The following is a 20,668-nucleotide window of genomic DNA, read 5'->3' as shown; positions in this document are numbered from 1 at the left end:
TAGTAGTGCACTATATAGGGAATAGAGCCCTATGTAGGCCCTGGTCAATAGTAGTGCACTATATAGGGAATTGAGCCCTATGTAGGCCCTGGTCAATAGTAGTGCACTATATAGGGAATATAGCCCTATGTAGGCCCTGGTCAATAGTAGTGCACTATATAGGGAATATAGCCCTATGTAGGCCCTGGTCAATAGTAGTGCACTATATAGGGAATAGAGCCCTGTGTAGGCCCTGGTCAATAGTAGTGCACTATATAGGGAATAGAGCCCTGTGTAGGCCCTGGTCAATAGTAGTGCACTATATAGGGAATAGAGCCCTATGTAGGCCCTGGTCAATAGTAGTGCACTATATAGGGAATAGAGCCCTATGTAGGCCCTGGTCAATAGTAGTGCACTATATAGGGAATAGAGCCCTATGTAGGCCCTGGTCAATAGTAGTGCACTATATAGGGAATTGAGCCCTATGTAGGCCCTGGTCAATAGTAGTGCACTATATAGGGAATAGAGCCCTGTGTAGGCCCTGGTCAATAGTAGTGCACTATATAGGGAATAGAGCCCTATGAGCCCTGGTCAATAGTAGTGCACTATATAGGGAATAGAGCCCTGTGTAGGCCCTGGTCAATAGTAGTGCACTATATAGGGAATAGAGCCCTGTGTAGGCCCTGGTCAATAGTAGTGCACTATATAGGGAATAGAGCCCTATGAGCCCTGGTCAATAGTAGTGCACTATATAGGGAATAGAGCCCTGTGTAGGCCCTGGTCAATAGTAGTGCACTATATAGGGAATAGAGCCCTGTGTAGGCCCTGGTCAATAGTAGTGCACTATATAGGGAATAGGGCGCCATTTGGGATGTAGATATGGTACTGGAGATCTTACCTCAGGTCTGGTGGTGGCCCAGGACATGAGTTGTTCGTCCATCATGAAGCTCCACTTACTATTGTCCTGAGAAAGAGGGGAGAAGAAGAGAAGCGAAGAGAAGAAGTGAATTGAAGTGAGTGCATCAACAAACTGTGTGAGCTGCCATACATCACAGTAAATGGAAAGATGAACATATAACACTAAAAGTAAAAATAAAAAAACAGTTGAAGGAACCCCATAATTGGTTGGCAGCTAGCATGTTTCTCCAATAACACAACCCCACACACTCCCAAGTGCCCTATTCTCTATGCAGCACACACTAATAGGGAATAGGGTGTCATTTCAGACACCATCCTAGTCTGAGGAAGCTACAGGAAGCTTATACTTTCTGCTCACCAGGGGCTTGGTGAGTTCTGTGGTTCCTGCCTGCTGGAACTCTGGGACAGTGAAGGATTCTGGGAACGCTGTTCCCCTGGCGATGGCCTCCGCGCTCTTCACAGTGGTGGAGAAGGTTTGGAGCCAGCTCCACTCCATGGGGCAGGAGTGTGTGTGGTCGAGGCTGAGGCTGGCAGGGTGGTGGTGGGGGGGTCGGCAGGGCCGACACAGGTACTGTTCCAGGGAAAGACCGACGGTCAGAGAGGCCAGACTCTGGAGGAAGGCACTGTGGACCAACTGGTCACCCGCTGTCACGTGACTCTGGGGAGAGAGAGAGAGAGAGAGAGGAAGAGAGAGACAGAGAGAGAGAGAGAAAGAGAGAGAGAGAAACGCAGACACCCCACAGATACACACACACAGACAGACAGACAAATACCACACACATAGAAAGACACCCTCAACACACACACAGACAGACACCACACACACAGACAGACACCCTCAACACACACACAGACACACAGACACCCCACACAGACACACGGATTAATCCTCAAGATCCAATGAGGTGGAAAACTACTGTATTATCCGATGTTCCTCTGGGCTCAATAACCTTGCAGAGAGACGGGACATTTGTCTGTAAATTGGCCTTCAGTGACAGTTTGTTGAGGTCAGCAGCACTAGCGAAGGCTGGATTATATCCACCAAGCGTTCCCTGTAGTAAAACTTGCATAAAGTTACAACCTCTGGATCGCACCGACATCACAAGTCACAAGCTGTTAGGCGAGCCTCTAAAGAGTAAGTTTAGGAATGTAAATCCAAGCAGCCTCCTGCAGCAGTGTGGGAAGTCTCTCCAGGAAGACGGCCAAACTAACAAACGAATCAAGTAGATAACTAACTAACTAGATAACTAACCAAGTAGATAACTAACTAACTAACTAACTAACTAAACTAGCCAAGTAGATAACTAACCAAGAAGATAACTAACCAAGAAGATAACTAACCAAGAAGATAACTAACCAAGAAGATAACTAACCAAGAAGATAACTAACCAACTAGATAACTAACCAACTAGATAACTAACCAACTAGATAACTAACCAACTAGATAACTAACCAACTAGATAACTAACCAAGTAGATAACTAACCAAGTAGAAAACCAACCAAGTAGAAAACCAACCAAGTAGAAAACCAACCAAGTAGATAACCAACCAAGTAGAAAACCAACCAAGTAGAAAACCAACCAAGAAGATAACTAACCAAGAAGATAACTAACCAAGAAGATAACTAACCAAGAAGATAACTAACCAAGAAGATAACTAACCAAGAAGATAACTAACCAAGAAGATAACTAACCAACTAGATAACTAACCAACTAGATAACTAACCAACTAGATAACTAACCAACTAGATAACTAACCAACTAGATAACTAACCAACTAGATAACTAACCAAGTAGAAAACCAACCAAGTAGAAAACCAATCAAGTAGAAAACCAACCAAGTAGATAACCAACCAAGTAGAAAACCAACCAAGTAGAAAACCAACCAAGTAGAAAACCAACCAAGTAGAAAACCAACCAAGTAGAAAACCAACCAAGTAGAAAACCAACCAAGTAGAAAACCAACCAAGTAGATAACTAACCAAGTAGATAACTAACCAAGTAGATAACCAACCAAGTAGATAACTAACTAGATAACTAACCAAGTAGATAACTAACTAGATAACTAACCAAGTAGATAACTAACCAAGTAGATAACCAACCAAGTAGATAACCAACCAAGTAGATAACCAACCAAGTAGATAACTAACTAGATAACTAACCAAGTAGATAACTAACCAAGTAGATAACTAACCAAGTACATAACTAACCAACTAGATAACTAACCAACTAGATAACTAACCAACTAGATAACTAACCAACTAGATAACTAACCAAGAAGATAACAAACCAACTAGATAACTAACCAAGTAGATAATTAACCAACTAGATAACTAACCAACTAGATAACTAACCAACTAGATAACTAACCAACTAGATAACTAACCAACTAGATAACTAACCAAGTAGATAACCAACCAAGTAGATAACCAACCAAGTAGATAACCAACCAAGTAGATAACCAACCAAGTAGATAACCAACCAAGTAGAAACCAACCAAGTAGAAAACCAACCAAGTAGAAAACCAACCAAGTAGATAACCAACCAAGTAGAAAACCAACCAAGTAGAAAACCAACCAAGTAGAAAACCAACCAAGTAGAAAACCAACCAAGTAGATAGCTAACCAAGTAGATAACTAACCAAGTAGATAACCAACCAAGTAGATAACTAACTAGATAACTAACCAAGTAGATAACTAACTAGATAACTAACCAAGTAGATAACTAACCAAGTAGATAAACTAACCAAGTAGATAACTAACCAACTAGATAACTAACCAACTAGATAACTAACCAACTAGATAACTAACCAAGTAGATAACCAACCAAGTAGATAACCAACCAAGTAGATAACCAACCAAGTAGATAACCAACCAAGTAGATAACCAACCAAGTAGAAAACCAACCAAGTAGAAAACCAACCAAGTAGATAACCAACCAAGTAGATAACCAACCAAGTAGATAACCAACCAAGTAGATAACCAACCAAGTAGATAACTAACTAGATAACTAACCAAGTAGATAACTAACCAAGTAGATAACTAACCAACTAGATAACTAACCAACTAGATAACTAACCAACTAGATAACCAACCAAGTAGATAACCAACCAAGTAGATAACCAACCAAGTAGATAACCAACCAAGTAGATAACCAACCAAGTAGATAACCAACCAAGTAGAAACCAACCAAGTAGAAAACCAACCAAGTAGAAAACCAACCAAGTAGATAACCAACCAAGTAGATAACCAATCAAGTAGATAACTAACTAGATAACTAACCAAGTAGATAACTAACCAAGTAGATAACCAACCAAGTAGATAACCAACCAACTAGATAACTAACCAAGTAGATAACCAACCAAGTAGATAACCAACCAAGTAGAAACCAACCAAGTAGATAACCAACCAAGTAGATAACCAACCAAGTAGATAACCAACCAAGTAGATAACCAACCAAGTAGATAACCAACCAAGTAGATAACTAACCAAGTAGATAACTAACCAACTAGATAACTAACCAACTAGATAACTAACCAACTAGATAACTAACCAAGTAGATAACTAACCAAGAAGATAACAAACCAAGTAGATAACTAACCAAGAAGATAACAAACCAACTAGATAACTAACCAAGTAGATAATTAACCAACTAGATAACTAACCAACTAGATAACTAACCAACTAGATAACTAACCAACTAGATAACTAACCAACTAGATAACTAACCAACTAGATAACTAACCAACTAGATAACTAACCAACTAGATAACCAACCAAGTAGATAACTAACCAAGTAGATAACCAACCAAGTAGATAACCAACCAAGTAGATAACCAACCAAGTAGATAACCAACCAAGTAGAAACCAACCAAGTAGAAAACCAACCAAGTAGAAAACCAACCAAGTAGATAACCAACCAAGTAGAAAACCAACCAAGTAGAAAACCAACCAAGTAGAAACCAACCAAGTAGAAAACCAACCAAGAAGAAAACCAACCAAGTAGAAAACCAACCAAGTAGATAACTAACCAAGTAGATAACTAACCAAGTAGATAACCAACCAAGTAGATAACTAACTAGATAACTAACCAAGTAGATAACTAACTAGATAACTAACCAAGTAGATAACTAACCAAGTAGATAACTAACCAAGTAGATAATTAACCAACTAGATAACTAACCAACTAGATAACTAACCAACTAGATAACTAACCAACTAGATAACTAACCAACTAGATAACTAACCAACTAGATAACTAACCAAGTAGATAACTAACTAGATAACTAACCAAGTAGATAACTAACCAAGTAGATAAACTAACCAAGTAGATAACTAACCAACTAGATAACTAACCAACTAGATAACTAACCAAGTAGATAACCAACCAAGTAGATAACCAACCAAGTAGATAACCAACCAAGTAGATAACCAACCAAGTAGATAACCAACCAAGTAGATAACCAACCAAGTAGAAACCAACCAAGTAGAAAACCAACCAAGTAGATAACCAACCAAGTAGATAACCAACCAAGTAGATAACCAACCAAGTAGATAACCAACCAAGTAGATAACCAACCAAGTAGATAACTAACTAGATAACTAACCAAGTAGATAACTAACCAAGTAGATAACTAACCAACTAGATAACTAACCAACTAGATAACTAACCAACTAGATAACCAACCAAGTAGATAACTAACCAAGTAGATAACCAACCAAGTAGATAACCAACCAAGTAGATAACCAACCAAGTAGAAACCAACCAAGTAGAAAACCAACCAAGTAGAAAACCAACCAAGTAGATAACCAACCAAGTAGATAACCAATCAAGTAGATAACTAACTAGATAACTAACCAAGTAGATAACTAACCAAGTAGATAACCAACCAAGTAGATAACCAACCAACTAGATAACTAACCAAGTAGATAACCAACCAAGTAGATAACCAACCAAGTAGAAACCAACCAAGTAGATAACCAACCAAGTAGATAACCAACCAAGTAGATAACCAACCAAGTAGATAACCAACCAAGTAGATAACCAACCAAGTAGATAACTAACCAAGTAGATAACTAACCAACTAGATAACTAACCAACTAGATAACTAACCAAGTAGATAACTAACCAAGAAGATAACAAACCAAGTAGATAACTAACCAAGAAGATAACAAACCAACTAGATAACTAACCAAGTAGATAATTAACCAACTAGATAACTAACCAACTAGATAACTAACCAACTAGATAACTAACCAACTAGATAACTAACCAACTAGATAACTAACCAACTAGATAACTAACCAACTAGATAACTAACCAACTAGATAACTAACCAACTAGATAACCAACCAAGTAGATAACCAACCAAGTAGATAACTAACCAAGTAGATAACCAACCAAGTAGATAACCAACCAAGTAGATAACCAACCAAGTAGATAACTAACCAAGTAGATAACCAACCAAGTAGATAACTAACTAGATAACTAACCAAGTAGATAACTAACCAAGTAGATAACTAACCAAGTAGATAATTAACCAACTAGATAACTAACCAACTAGATAACTAACCAACTAGATAACTAACCAACTAGATAACTAACCAACTAGATAACTAACCAACTAGATAACTAACCAAGTAGATAACTAACCAAGTAGATAACCAACCAAGTAGATAACCAACCAAGTAGATAACCAACCAAGTAGATAACCAACCAAGTAGATAACCAACCAAGTAGAAACCAACCAAGTAGAAAACCAACCAAGTAGAAAGTAGAAAACCAACCAAGTAGAAAACCAACCAAGTAGAAAACCAACCAAGTAGAAAACCAACCAAGTAGAAAACCAACCAAGTAGATAACTAACCAAGTAGATAACTAACCAAGTAGATAACCAACCAAGTAGATAACTAACTAGATAACTAACCAAGTAGATAACTAACTAGATAACTAACCAAGTAGATAACTAACCAAGTAGATAACTAACCAAGTAGATAACCAACCAAGTAGATAACCAACCAAGTAGATAACTAACTAGATAACTAACCAAGTAGATAACTAACCAAGTAGATAACTAACCAAGTACATAACTAACCAACTAGATAACTAACCAAGTAGATAACTAACTAACTAACTAGATAACTAACTAACTAGATAACTAACTAACTAACTAACTAGATAACTAACTAACTAACTAGATATCTAACCAAGTAGATAACTAACCAAGTAGATAACTAACCAAGTAGATAACTAACCAAGAAGATAACAAACCAACTAGATAACTAACCAACTAGATAACTAACCAACTAGATAACTAACCAACTAGATAACTAACTAACTAGATAACTAACTAACTAGATAACTAACCAACTAGATAACTAACCAAGTAGATAACTAACCAAGTAGATAACTAACCAAGTAGATAACTAACCAAGTACATAACTAACCAACTAGATAACTAACCAACTAGATAACTAACCAAGTAGATAACTAACCAAGAAGATAACAAACCAACTAGATAACTAACCAAGTAGATAACTAACCAACTAGATAACTAACTAACTAACTAGATAACTAACTAACTAGATAACTAACAAACTAACTAGATAAATAACTAACTAACTAGATAACTAACCAAGTAGATAACTAACCAAGTAGATAACAAACCAACTAGATAACTAACCAAGTAGATAACTAACCAACTAGATAACTAACTAACTAGATAACTAACTAACTAGATAACTAACTAACTAACTAACTAGATAACTAACTAACTAACTAGATAACTAACCAAGTAGATAACTAACCAAGTAGATAACTAACCAAGAAGATAACAAACCAACTAGATAACTAACCAAGTAGATAACTAACCAACTAGATAACTAACTAACTAACTAGATAACTAACTAACTAACTAACTAGATAACTAACTAACTAACTAGATAACTAACTAACTAACTAGATAACTAACTAACTAACTAGATAACTAACTAACTAACTAGATAACTAACCAAGTAGATAACTAACCAAGTAGATAACTAACCAAGTAGATAACTAACCAAGTAGATAACTATCTAGATAACTAACCAAGTAGATAACCAACCAAGTAGATAACTAACCAAGTAGATAACTAACTAGATAACTAACCAAGTACATAACTAACCAAGTACATAACTAACCAACCAGATAACTATCCAACTAGATAACTAACCAACTAGATAACTAACCAACTGGATAACCAAGTAGATAACTAACCAAGTAGATAACTAACCAAGTAGATAACTAACCAAGTAGATAACTAACCAAGTAGATAACTAACTAGATAACTAACCAAGTAGATATCTAAATAAGTAGATAACTAACTAACTAGCTGTACTGCTGTACTGTACTAACCCTCTCATAGCTGTACTGTTCCTGCAGCAGTGTGGGAAGTCTCTCCAGGAAGACGGCCATGCAGGGTGCACGGTTCAGACCCAGAATGCCCTGTGTTCTGAGGACGGTGCGGCAGGATGCCAACACGTGGTTCTGGGAGATCCAGTCTGACGTACAGCGGATCAGCAGAGCATCCTGTTGGAGTGGAGGTCAGACATCAGACCCTGTTCATTAGGTCTCTTTCTCAGTCTAAAAAGCTGTCCTCTCATCTCCTCCCCTCTCTTTCAACTACACTGATCTGAAAGAAGTGACCAAGTGAAAGAGCCTAATGATGATCTCCCACCATTCTGTTTCCACCTGCCAAGTCTGTTCCAATCAGTGGAGATGAAGAGGAGACGAGAACAGACGAGGACAGGACAGATCGTAACGAGATAGAGCCTGAGGCCTAGTGCAATGAAAGGCATACTGAACTAACCTTCGACCTCCCGGAGCAGGCAGCCACCCCTACATTTGGTATCCAGGTGGTACTGACCACTGAGCCTAGGCCTGTCACCACTGTCTGTAGGATGGAACCATCCTGTAGGAGGCGGGAACCGGGATAAGATTAGAACACACGGCACTGATAATAGACAGAGGATGTTGTATTGATAAGGAGTTTATGTTATCTTTCTTTATAATCTTTACTATGAGAAAACAGTGCATTATTAGTAGCGTAGTCCGTCCTTCTACAGCTCTCACCTGTAGAGACCAGATGTTGAGTAGTCCTCCTATACCTCCAGACACCAGGGCCAGACCACTGGGGCAGAACGACAGGGTCTTCACCGCTGTGATGTGACCACTCAGTCTGAACACACACTTGGCACTGCCACGCTAGGGAGGCCAAACGCCACATAGATCAGGACACAGTGAATTAAAAGAGTAACTGGAATTGAATTGACAAATAAGGTAGTTATTAGAAGAATCCAAAAGGATAAGAAGAAAAATAATAGAAAATGATGAATTTCTGTTCCTCCACAAAGACAACTGACAATTTTCTACTTCCCATTTAGGTGTCAGAGGAAATGGGGGAAAGAAAGGAGACACAACCGAAGCCGCTTATCTCAGTCATAACTGAGCGCTACAGAACACACTGACTGTGCTGACCTTGATGCCACTGTTGTTCTCTTGACTGGATGAGCTGCCCAGGAACTTAGGAACTGACACATTAGCGCCCCCCTGTGGCAGAGTCCACACATTCAGAAGACCATTCTGGCTCCCTCTAAAAAGACAGAGGAAATATAAGGAATAACTAAATCTAATGTCTACAGGGACTACATTTGACCCATATACAGAAATGTTGATCAATGTGCTTTGCCACCGTTAAATATAGCTAATATTGTACTAATTACTCAGTGTACACAGCTCACATTCTCCCCTTATTCCCTGGTACTCACACTCTCCCCTTATTCCCTGGTACTCACACTCTCCCCTTATTCCCTGGTACTCACACATTCCCCTTATTCCCTGGTATTCACACTCTCCCCTTATTCCCTGGTATTCACACTCTCCCCTTATTCCCTGGTACTCACACTCTCCCCTTATTCCCTGGTACTCACTCTCCCCTTATTCCCTGGTACTCACATTCTCCCCTTATTCCCTGGTACTCACACACTCCCCTTATTCCCTGGTACTCACACTCTCCCCTTATTCCCTGGTACTCACACATTCCCCTTATTCCATGGTATTCACACTCTCCCCTTATTCCCTGGTATTCACACTCTCCCCTTATTCCCTGGTACTCACACTCTCCCCTTATTCCCTGGTACTCACATTCTCCCCTTATTCCCTGGTACTCACACTCTCCCCTTATTGCCTGGTACTCACACACTCCCCTTATTCCCTGGTACTCACACACTGCACTTATTCCCTGGTACTCACACTCTCCCCTTATTGCCTGGTACTCACACTCTCCCGTTATTCCCTGGTACTCACACTCTCCCCTTATTCCCTGGTACTCACACACTGCACTTATTCCCTGGTACTCACACAGCCATCATAAGGCGTGGTTCGGGACCTCTGCCAGGCAGCGGGCACCACTCGGCCGTGTTGACGGTGCCCGTGTGGTACAGGGAGTGGAGGGTGATCCAGGTGCCTCCCGCCCGCCCCCAGATCTTCACCACCTCAGAGCGGCCCGTGGAGAGGAGGAGGTGGCCCGTGGGGTCCCAGCGCAGGATGCTGACACTCTCCTGGAGAGAGATAGGAGGGAGGGAGAGAGAGATGGAGGGAGGGAGAGAATGACAAATGTTTTGCTTGCAATCTTGGATTTCCTGGATGTGTTGTTTTTCAGCTTACTTTGCTGAATTGAAATAATTTACTGTATTTTCAAGAAATTCATTGATGGCAAGTTTGTTTGAGGACTGATGACCAGCTGAGCATTCTACTGAATGTATCCTCATTGGGCCCTGGTGAAGATTTGGTCTAGAGTTCCTTCCTGTGGCTTGAAAACAAGATGACATTTCTAAGAGCCAATAAACTAAGCGAAAAAAGAAATGTCCCCTTTTTCAGGACCCTGTCTTTCAAAGATAATTCGTAACAATCCAAATAACTTCACAGATCTTCATTGTAAAGGGTTTAAACACTGTTTCCCATGCTTGTTCAATGAACCATAAACAATTAATGAACATGCACCTGTGAAACGGTCGTTAAGACACTAACAGCTTACAGACGGTTGGCAAATAAAGTCAAAGTTATGAAAACTAGGACACTAAAGAGGCCTTTCTACTGACTCTGAAAAATGCCCAGGGTCCCTGCTCATCTGCGTGTACGTGCCTTAGGCATGCGGTCAAGGAGGCATGAGGACTGCAGATGTGGCCAGAGCAATAAATTGCAATGTCCGTACTGTGAGACGCCTAAGACTGCGCTACAGGGAGACAGGACGGACAGCTGATCGTCCTCGCAGTGGCAGACCACGTGTAACAACACCTGCACAGGATCGTTGCCTATTGGCACAAACCCACCGTTACTGGAGCAGACAGGACTGGCAAAAAGTGCTCTTCACTGACAGGTCGCGGTTTTGTTTCACCAGGGGTGATGGTTGGATTCGCGTTTATCGTCGAAGGAATGAGCATTACACCAAGGCCTGTACTCTGGAGTGGGATCGATTTGGAGGTGGAGGGTCTGTCATGGTCTGGGGCGGTGTGTCACAGCATCATCGGACTGAGCTTGTTGTCATTGCAGGCAATCACAACACTGTGCGTTACAGGGAAGACATCCTCCTCCCTCATGTGGTACCCTTCCTGCAGGCTCATCCTGACATGACCCTCCAGCATGACAATGCCACCAGCCATACTGCTCATTCTGTGCGTGATTTCCTGCAAGACAGGAATGTCAGTGTTCTGCCATGGCCAGCAAAGAGCCTGGATCTCAATCCCATTGAGCACGTCTGGGACCTGTTGGATCGGAGGGTGAGGACTAGGGCCATTCCCCCCAGAAATGTCCGGGAACTTGCAGGTGCCTTGGTGGAAGAGTGAGGTAACATCTCACAGCAAGAACTGGCAAATCTGGTGCAGTTCATGAGGAGATGCACTGCGGTACTTAATGCAGCTGGTGGCCACACCAGACACTGACTTACTTTTGATTTTGACCCCCCCCTTTGTTCAGGGACACATTATTCAATTTCTGTTAGTTACAAGTCTGTGGAACTTGTTCAGTTTATGTCTCAATTGTTGAATCTTATGTTTATACAAATATTTACACATTAGGTTTGCTGAAAATAAATGCAGTTGACAGTGAGAGGACATTTCTCTTTTTTGCTGAGTTTAATTAGTAGAAAACCCTTTTTTCGTCATTTTGATGTTGCCAGATTGACTTTAGTATAACACTAGCTAGCTAGCTAGCTAAGATTGAGATTGAGAGGAGACGAGCTAATGTTAGCATTGCTAGCTATTTTTGACGAACTTTGCTTGCTAATGACGTCGCCAACTGTCTAAAGTAAATTTGACAACATGATCATGACGGCATAGTTGCTTCCTACTAGAATCGTGTCATATTCCGAAGCCCATATAGTGTAAAATTAAACGAAAGAGTCATTAGCCCCCGTTCTACTTTAGGACATGGCAGCAGCGTCTGTAGAATGTTGATAACAATGGTGACGACGCGACCGAGTTGGTTAAAGAGTGGCCTGTAAACGACTACACATTTACATGGATGGAAAAGTCTGTGTTGACTTACAGGGAAGGCAGACAGTAGTAGGGGCTGTTCAGTCTCGTAGGATTCAGCGGTAGCCAGTAGGATCTTCCCATCAGGGTAACCCACAGCAAAGGGCTTGTCCACACTGTGCCACGCCACACACTGAGGAGCTGGGAGGGGAGCGAGAGGAGCAAGATATCACACATCAACCAGTCCATGACCACTGAGAACACTACTTATTGTCATAAACAAAGCCACTTCTGACTTAATGGCAACTTGGCTTGGACTCATGTTGTTTCTGCTGGCAGCTATGTTTGACCACTTGTTTCCTCTACATAATAAGATTAAAAAATAGCCACTTAATAGATCAGCAGTCAGTCAGTCAGTATAAATGTAACTCACATTCTTTCCTGTGGCAGCGGGTGAGCTCGGTGCTCTCAATGGAGAAGTCTTCAGTGACCTGCAACCAGCAGAGTGATTCGTCCAGACGCCCCACCAACAGGCTCTCTGGCTGGGAATCCTTCCCGGCGATGCCCCCCTGGGTGGGGAAGGGGCTGGAGGTCTGCACCCAGGAGAGGGCTGTCACCCAGGACGGCTGGGCCTCCACATGGCCCTGGGCTCCTGAATGAACCACAACAGAGAGATTATAAATTAATGATAAAGTTTGGGATTTACATTTAATTTTTTTTTAGATCAGAATCTCAGATAAGATACATATTTAATACTTTCAACATATGAAATGAAGAGCAACGGAAAACCGTTTTTTTTGCCAAGCTTTTGGTCACGGTTGACCTTCATCAGAGCATCCGAACATATGAAAACACAGCTGACCTACACACATTGTTAAAAGGTTTGAGGACCAGTTACTACTGTACATACCGTTGACAGTCCAGATGTTGATGATCTTGTTTTGGAAGGCAGCGAGGAGGGTACCTCCAGAGCTCCAGTAGACTGGAGACACCAGGTGAGCTCCACCTGCTGCCTCAGAGCCCCGTCTGTCATCACTGGGGCAATAGGACAGGATTGGCATTAGCTCTACTCCCAACAGCACCACATCGTTCATGTCCCTGTTCCAATACTTTAGAAAAGCATCCTTCTTTTCAACCTTGTTTGCAATGGTGGAAGTAATAGGGTGGTAACCTTGCATTTATGTGAGCTGTGCTTACCTCAAGGCAACAAAGAAGGAAACATTTCTGAAGTATTGGCCCATACTGTATGTCATGATGATACCTTATGCTACAGGAGTGTGTGCACTGCAGGTCAGCAGTGTTCTGGTTGACGTCCCACAATCTGACTGTCCCGTCCTGAGCTCCAGTGGCCAACAGACCCTGCTCATTGTTCCAAGTACAGCTAGTCACCTACAACAACAACAACCGGGTCAACATCAGTATCCAACAAACAGGAACTGATCATAGGAACCTCATTAGTAAGCATCACTTTCACTTCTTTTAATTAGTATTTCCTCTCTCCTCAAACCGCATTGGAAGAGATAGTCCAAGGTCCCTTCCCTCAGACCGTCTCCTTCAATGCGTTTTGAGAAGGATGTGAGGAGAGAGGATGAATGAATATTCGAGCGTAAATATCTTAGTCCCGTACCCTGCCGTGATGTCCCTCTAGCTTCTTCAGAGGACACTTCCTCAGGTCTCCAGCCATGTCGCTGTAGGTCTGAGGCCGGATGGGGTTGTCCCTCTCCCTCTCTGAGGCTGCCAGGGCCTGGACCAGCTGCTGGGCTGCCCACTGACGATGTTTACTGGTCAGCCTGGCAGACAGGGCACAGGCAGCCAGGGCGTTGGCCAGCTCCAGAGGGCCCACTCTCGCCCCCACCTGGGGAGGAGGTACTGCAGCAGACGGGCTACCAGCCTCTGGACCTGGACCAAATCGGGGAAACACAACAGCCGTCATGAGGTAGCACCAACCAATCAAACCTCTCTACAGGGTTGTGTCCAGTAGGGGGGAAATGCTACAGAGTGCAATGTGGATGTACTACCTGAAAAACATGTACCGTACCAAACATAACTTATTCTGTGACTTTGGCATAAAAGTACCTTCCTCTCACCTTTAGACTCGTGCTGCTCGGTAACGGTTCTCTCTGGAGAATAGCGGAAGCGGATGCCCTTCTCTGTGAGCAGGGAGACCAGACTCTGTGTGACCAGGAAGGTGGGAGGTGTGAGGGGTGTGACATCTTGTTGTGGCGCCCTCTTCAGGGTGGAGGTCAGGCGAACTCTCTGTGCAGGATCACTGATGGCACCAAGGTTCATCCCTGTGGCAGCCGCCATCAGATCCTAGAACCGGACCAAGGGGTGACAGTGTAAGTAGAGAAAGATTACAGTTACAAGAGCACCATATATTCTACAGACGGTGAAGGAAAAATGTAGACACCAAGGTTGGGGTCAATTCAAGAAGAAAACCGAAATTCCATATCCTGCCGACTACGCCAAACGTAAGACATTTGTAAGACATACAATTGGAGTTGGAATTTGAAGTTCACTTCCTGAATTGAAACGGAATTACCCCAACCTTGATAAACAGTCTAAGATATATGGAGCCAGCCACGAGTACAGACTCACACACCTGAGTGCAGATGTCCACCAGCTCCCTGTATGCTGTGGGGCTGTGTGAGACCAGGCTGCCTATAGCGGAGCTAAGGAAGGAGAGGAAGGCAGAGCTGCTGCTCTCTGTAGCCCCACCACAGCCTCTGCCACCCCCTGCTACCCCTTGCTGGTCAACACTGGTATGGACCCGGCCTGCCGCCGCAAGGCACATCAGACGCACCAGGATACGGATGTCTGCCAGGCCCAAGCCCTCCAGACCACTAGAGGCACTGCACACTGACACACTGGGCAAGAGAGGGAGAGAAGTAGAAAGAAAGAAAAAGAAGGGAGGGAGGGAGGGAGGGAGGGAGGGAGGGAGGGAGGGAGGGAGGGAGGGTGGGAGGGAGGGAGGGAGGGGAACACAATTGGGGACCAAAGGAGTGTAACAGATTACAACCTAGCCCCGGGTGTTCTACAGTAACAGATCACAGCCCTGTAGTATTCTACAGTAACAGATTACAGCCCTGTAGTGTTCTACAGTAACATATCACAGCCCTGTAGTGTTCTACAGTAACATATCACAGCCCTGTAGTGTTCTACAGTAACAGATCACAGCCCTGTAGTGTTCTACAGTTAACTGATCACAGCCCTGTAGTGTTCTACAGTTAACAGATCACAGCCCTGTAGTGTTCTACAGTAACAGATCACAGCCCTGTAGTGTTCTACAGTTAACAGATCACAGCCCTGTAGTATTCTACAGTAACAGATCACAGCCCTGTAGTGTTCTACAGTTAACTGATCACAGCCCTGTAGTGTTCTACAGTTAACAGATCACAGCCCTGTAGTGTTCTACAGTTAACTGATCACAGCCCTGTAGTGTTCTACAGTAACAGATCACAGCCCTGTAGTATTCTACAGTTAACAGATCACAACCCTGTACTGTTCTACAGTAACAGATCACAGCCCTGTAGTGTTCTACAGTTAACTGATCACAGCCCTGTAGTGTTCTACAGTTAACAGATCACAGCCCTGTAGTGTTCTACAGTTAACTGATCACAGCCCTGTAGTGTTCTACAGTTAACAGATTACAGCCCTGTAGTGTTCTACAGTAACATATCACAGCCCTGTAGTGTTCTACAGTAACATATCACAGCCCTGTAGTGTTCTACAGTAACAGATCACAGCCCTGTAGTGTTCTACAGTTAACTGATCACAGCCCTGTAGTGTTCTACAGTTAACAGATCACAGCCCTGTAGTGTTCTACAGTAACAGATCACAGCCCTGTAGTGTTCTACAGTTAACAGATCACAGCCCTGTAGTATTCTACAGTAACAGATCACAGCCCTGTAGTGTTCTACAGTTAACTGATCACAGCCCTGTAGTGTTCTACAGTTAACAGATCACAGCCCTGTAGTGTTCTACAGTTAACTGATCACAGCCCTGTAGTGTTCTACAGTTAACAGATCACAGCCCTGTAGTATTCTACAGTTAACAGATCACAACCCTGTACTGTTCTACAGTAACAGATCACAGCCCTGTAGTGTTCTACAGTTAACTGATCACAGCCCTGTAGTGTTCTACAGTTAACAGATCACAGCCCTGTAGTGTTCTACAAGTAACAGATCACAGCCCTGTAACCGTAACATCACAATCAACCGTAACATATAAACCACTGTATCACTAGAACAACGGCACAGGAATTGTTTGATGAATACTCCGGCCATTTGGACTGTCAGAAAAACAACAACAGAAGCTTCCAGCTCACTGTTTTCAGACCAATTTAAAACGTTTCATAAGACTAACAAAACAACGTTTTTTGGAGGTGAAATAACAAGCTACTTCTCAGTAGCAAATGTGTATTGAAATACCTCATCAGAGGAGGAGCCTGGAATGTAGCCACTGTACAGTAGAATGGAATATGTTGTTGATGGACTCTCTGAACATTAGACTACCCCCCACTGTGAGATACCATTCCAATTAAAAAAACCAACCTAGAGGATGTTTGGGAGAGCGCTCTCATCACCATGCTGTATGCCAGTAGTATCTGGGCTGTAGAGGTGACTCTCCTTAGAGCCTGCAGTCTGTCCTGAGGGTCTCTCAGCGATGCAGCCTGCTCCCCCAGAGTCAGAGGGCCGGAGGAACCTAACCCCTTAGTGTCAGTGCTGACCACACCTGTATACCAGAGATACACAATACATTACAACATCTGTGTGAGCATTTGAAAATAATTTCAAATCTTATGTTTGAGTTAGTTTGAAACTTTCCCACGAATTCTCTGATTTTTTTCAGAAATCCCAGTTGAAGAATCGCAGGTTGGAGTACTTCCTTGCAACTTATTCCCTGTTGATTCCAGAAATTCTCCAACCGTGGAGTTTTGGTATAATTCAGGGATTCTGCAACCCTAGTTTGCTGCATAATGCTGTATGTGAAGTACAGTACCTTTCTGGATCATTGACCCGTCAGGGTTACTGGTGCTGTTGACCAGCGCTCCCAACGGGTCGTTTTCTGTGAAGGGGATGGGGTCTGGCACCAGCTTCTTCTCACTCAGACCCAGAGGTCTCAGTAACACCCCAAAGTCCTCCAGCCCAGTCAGACGGTCTGGGTCAGAGTCGTCTAGAGGGCCCAGCTCCCAGTCTTCTGGTTGGAAGAAGCAGATACCGTCATGAGTCATCTTTTTATTTATTTTAAATGTATTTATTCATATTTTCATTTAATCTTTATTTAAGACCCTTGAGGTTAGAAACCTCTTTTGTGAGGGGGACCTGGATATGATTCACCAAATGATTCACTGTCTCCGAGCACATGGTGAATTTATTATAAGAAAACATTGGTTCACTGGGAGTCACTTAAACATATGATTCACAGAGCAGATAGAGGGTCAAATCCTTACCATCGGAGGTGCTGTCCAGTCGTCCAATTAAATCAGAAGCAAGCCCTTTCAATCTGAGGAGAGAGAGAAACAGTATGCCTGGGAGTAACTGACAGACTCAACTGTTGTAGTACTTTTAACAAGCATATACAGTGTTACTATGCCGCTCGAAGGACTATGAAAAAGAGCATAAGTGTGTGTGACTCCTGCACAAATAAGGCTTAAGCATAAAGAGGATTTCTTACTCACCGGTCATGTTTGGATCCAATCTCCCCTAGGTTAGCTGCCAGGTACTTCTCTCTACAGGTGCTACAGAGCAGGTAGTAAGGGCTACCGGACCCACACTCCCCTCCGAACCACCCGTCCACGTATACCCCAGTAGAGCGGTACCCTCGCCGCCCAGCGCTCTGGCCACAGCCCGGGTGATGCCTCTTCATGTGGTTGTTGAACTGCAGAGTCAGGGTGTTACACAGCTCACACTGTACCATGTCATGGGGCTGGTGCTCCTCGCCCCCCTGAGGGAAACAACAGCCATATCAACTGGACCGAACCAGGGTTGGGATCAATTCAACTTTTACAGTTACCTGCCTGAAATTGACTGATTTGAAATGGAATTGATTCCAACCCTGGCCTAAACGTTTTTTTCTAGTCCTATCCTACTGTTTGCTCTTTTTAATGAAGGCCGTTTGGAGGCCAAAACGTCATGTTTTTAAACTAAAAGTCATTGCGCTTATATATATTTCCCGGATCTGTGATTGTGAAATGTGATGTAGTACCTCGACCATCCAGAGGGTGTCTCTCTCCGAGCTGATGAACTCTCTAAACTGTAGCTCCTCATAGGGCTCTTCATGGTAGGGGTCATCCATGTACCCCAACTCTGACTCCTCCTCAGCAGCAAACGGGTGCGTCTCCGCCCTCTCCGGCCACTCAGACACCCCTGGGTCCTGCCTGTACAGCGGTGGGATGGGGTTGGGAGACGGAGAGTCTGGTTGAAGAAAGGATGGTGGTGGAAATATAGTAGGTTAGCGAGACGAAAAGAGTCACAATGGACAGTACATGACTGTCTCTGCCTAGTCTTTTCCCACTTATTTTTTACACTTAAAAAGACAGATAGCCCTCCCAGAGGATAACACATGAAAGACAGATAGCCCTCCCAGAGGATAACACATGAAAGACAGATAGCCCTCCCAGAGGATAACACATGAAAGACAGATAGCCCTCCCAGAGGATAACACATGAAAGACAGATAGCCCTCCCAGAGGATAACACATGAAAGACAGATAGCCCTCCCAGAGGATAACACATGAAAGACAGATAGCCCTCCCAGAGGATAACACATGAAAGACAGATAGCCCTCCCAGAGGATAACACATGAAAGACAGATAGCCCTCCCAGAGGATAACACATGAAAGACAGATAGCCCTCCCAGAGGATAACACATGAAAGACAGATAGCCCTCCCAGAGGATAACACATGAAAGACAGATAGCCCTCCCAGAGGATAACACATGAAAGACAGATAGCCCTCCCAGAGGATAACACATGAAAGACAGATAGCCCTCCCAGAGGATAACACATGAAAGACAGATAGCCCTCCCAGAGGATAACACATGAAAGACAGATAGCCCTCCCAGAGGATAACACATGAAAGACAGATAGCCCTCCCAGAGGATAACACATGAAAGACAGATAGCCCTCCCAGAGGATAACACATGAAAGACAGATAGCCCTCCCAGAGGATAACACATGAAAGACAGATAGCCCTCCAAGAGGATAACACATGAAAGACAGATAGCCCTCCCAGAGGATAACACATGAAAGACAGATAGCCCTCCCAGAGGATAACACATGAAAGACAGATAGCCCTCCCAGAGGATAACACATGAAAGACAGATAGCCCTCCCAGAGGATAACACATGAAAGACAGATAGCCCTCCCAGAGGATAACACATGAAAGACAGATAGCCCTCCCAGAGGATAACACATGAAAGACAGATAGCCCTCCCAGAGGATAACACATGAAAGACAGATAGCCCTCCCAGAGGACAACACATGAAAGACAGATAGCCCTCCCAGAGGATAACACATGAAAGACAGATAGCCCTCCCAGAGGATAACACATGAAAGACAGATAGCCCTCCCAGAGGATAACACATGAAAGACAGATAGCCCTCCCAGAGGATAACACATGAAAGAGAGATAGCCCTCCCATGTGAAAGACAGATAGCGTTTTTCAACCACTCCACAAATTTATTGTTAACAAACTATAGTTTTGGCAAGTCGGTTAGGACATCTACTTTGTGCATGACACAAGTCATTTTCCAACAACTGTAACAGACAGATTATTTCACTTATAATTCACTGTATCACAATTCCAGTGGGTCAGAAGTTTACAAACACTAAGTTGACTGTGCCTTTAAACATATTGGAAAATTCCAGAAAATGATGTCATGGCTTTAGAAGCTTCTGATAGGCTAATTGACATCATTTGAGTCAATTGAAGGTGTACCTGTGGATGCATTTCAAGGCCTACCTTCAAACTCAGTGCCTCTTTGCTTGACATCATGGGAAAATCAAAGAAATCAGCCAAGACCTCAGAAAAAAAATTGTGGAGCTCCACAAGTCTGGTTCATCCTTGGGAGCAATTTCCAAACCCCTGAAGGTGCCACGTTCGTCTGTACAAACAATAGTACGCAATAGTATGCAAGTATAAACACCATGGGACCACGCAGACGTCGTTCTGCCCCTGAACAAGGCAATTAACCCACTGTTCCTAGTCCGTCATTGAAAATTTGAATTTGTTCTTAACCGACTTGCCTAGTTAATAAATAAAGG

General features: G+C 43.0%; 1 protein-coding gene across 9 annotated transcripts in view; it reads right to left on the bottom strand.

The window, feature by feature from the left end:
- The window catches only part of LOC139422690 (probable E3 ubiquitin-protein ligase HERC1), a 111,945-nt gene that overhangs the window by 19,978 nt on the left and 71,299 nt on the right, over positions 1-20,668 (bottom strand). For 8 of the 9 annotated variants that reach the window (XM_071173902.1, XM_071173903.1, XM_071173894.1 and 5 more), the window contains 19 exons: positions 18,611-18,819; positions 18,084-18,349; positions 17,856-17,908; positions 17,405-17,602; positions 16,957-17,137; positions 15,006-15,270; positions 14,491-14,716; positions 14,031-14,302; positions 13,665-13,792; positions 13,314-13,438; positions 12,837-13,055; positions 12,477-12,604; positions 10,293-10,492; positions 9,411-9,525; positions 9,006-9,137; positions 8,743-8,844; positions 8,289-8,462; positions 1,256-1,555; positions 878-943 (listed from right to left, as the gene is read on the bottom strand). In XM_071173902.1, the coding sequence (XP_071030003.1) occupies positions 878-943; positions 1,256-1,555; positions 8,289-8,462; positions 8,743-8,844; positions 9,006-9,137; positions 9,411-9,525; positions 10,293-10,492; positions 12,477-12,604; positions 12,837-13,055; positions 13,314-13,438; positions 13,665-13,792; positions 14,031-14,302; positions 14,491-14,716; positions 15,006-15,270; positions 16,957-17,137; positions 17,405-17,602; positions 17,856-17,908; positions 18,084-18,349; positions 18,611-18,819 (3,359 nt within the window). The remainder of the gene's footprint in view (positions 1-877; positions 944-1,255; positions 1,556-8,288; positions 8,463-8,742; positions 8,845-9,005; positions 9,138-9,410; positions 9,526-10,292; positions 10,493-12,476; positions 12,605-12,836; positions 13,056-13,313; positions 13,439-13,664; positions 13,793-14,030; positions 14,303-14,490; positions 14,717-15,005; positions 15,271-16,956; positions 17,138-17,404; positions 17,603-17,855; positions 17,909-18,083; positions 18,350-18,610; positions 18,820-20,668) is intronic. The other variant, XM_071173897.1, reaches the window with a different exon arrangement.

Source organism: Oncorhynchus clarkii, chromosome 12 (genome assembly GCF_045791955.1).
Source record: "Oncorhynchus clarkii lewisi isolate Uvic-CL-2024 chromosome 12, UVic_Ocla_1.0, whole genome shotgun sequence".
Lineage (NCBI taxonomy): Eukaryota > Metazoa > Chordata > Actinopteri > Salmoniformes > Salmonidae > Oncorhynchus > Oncorhynchus clarkii.
Note: the sequence above shows the minus strand (reverse complement) of the source record. Positions and strands in the feature narration are given on the sequence as shown.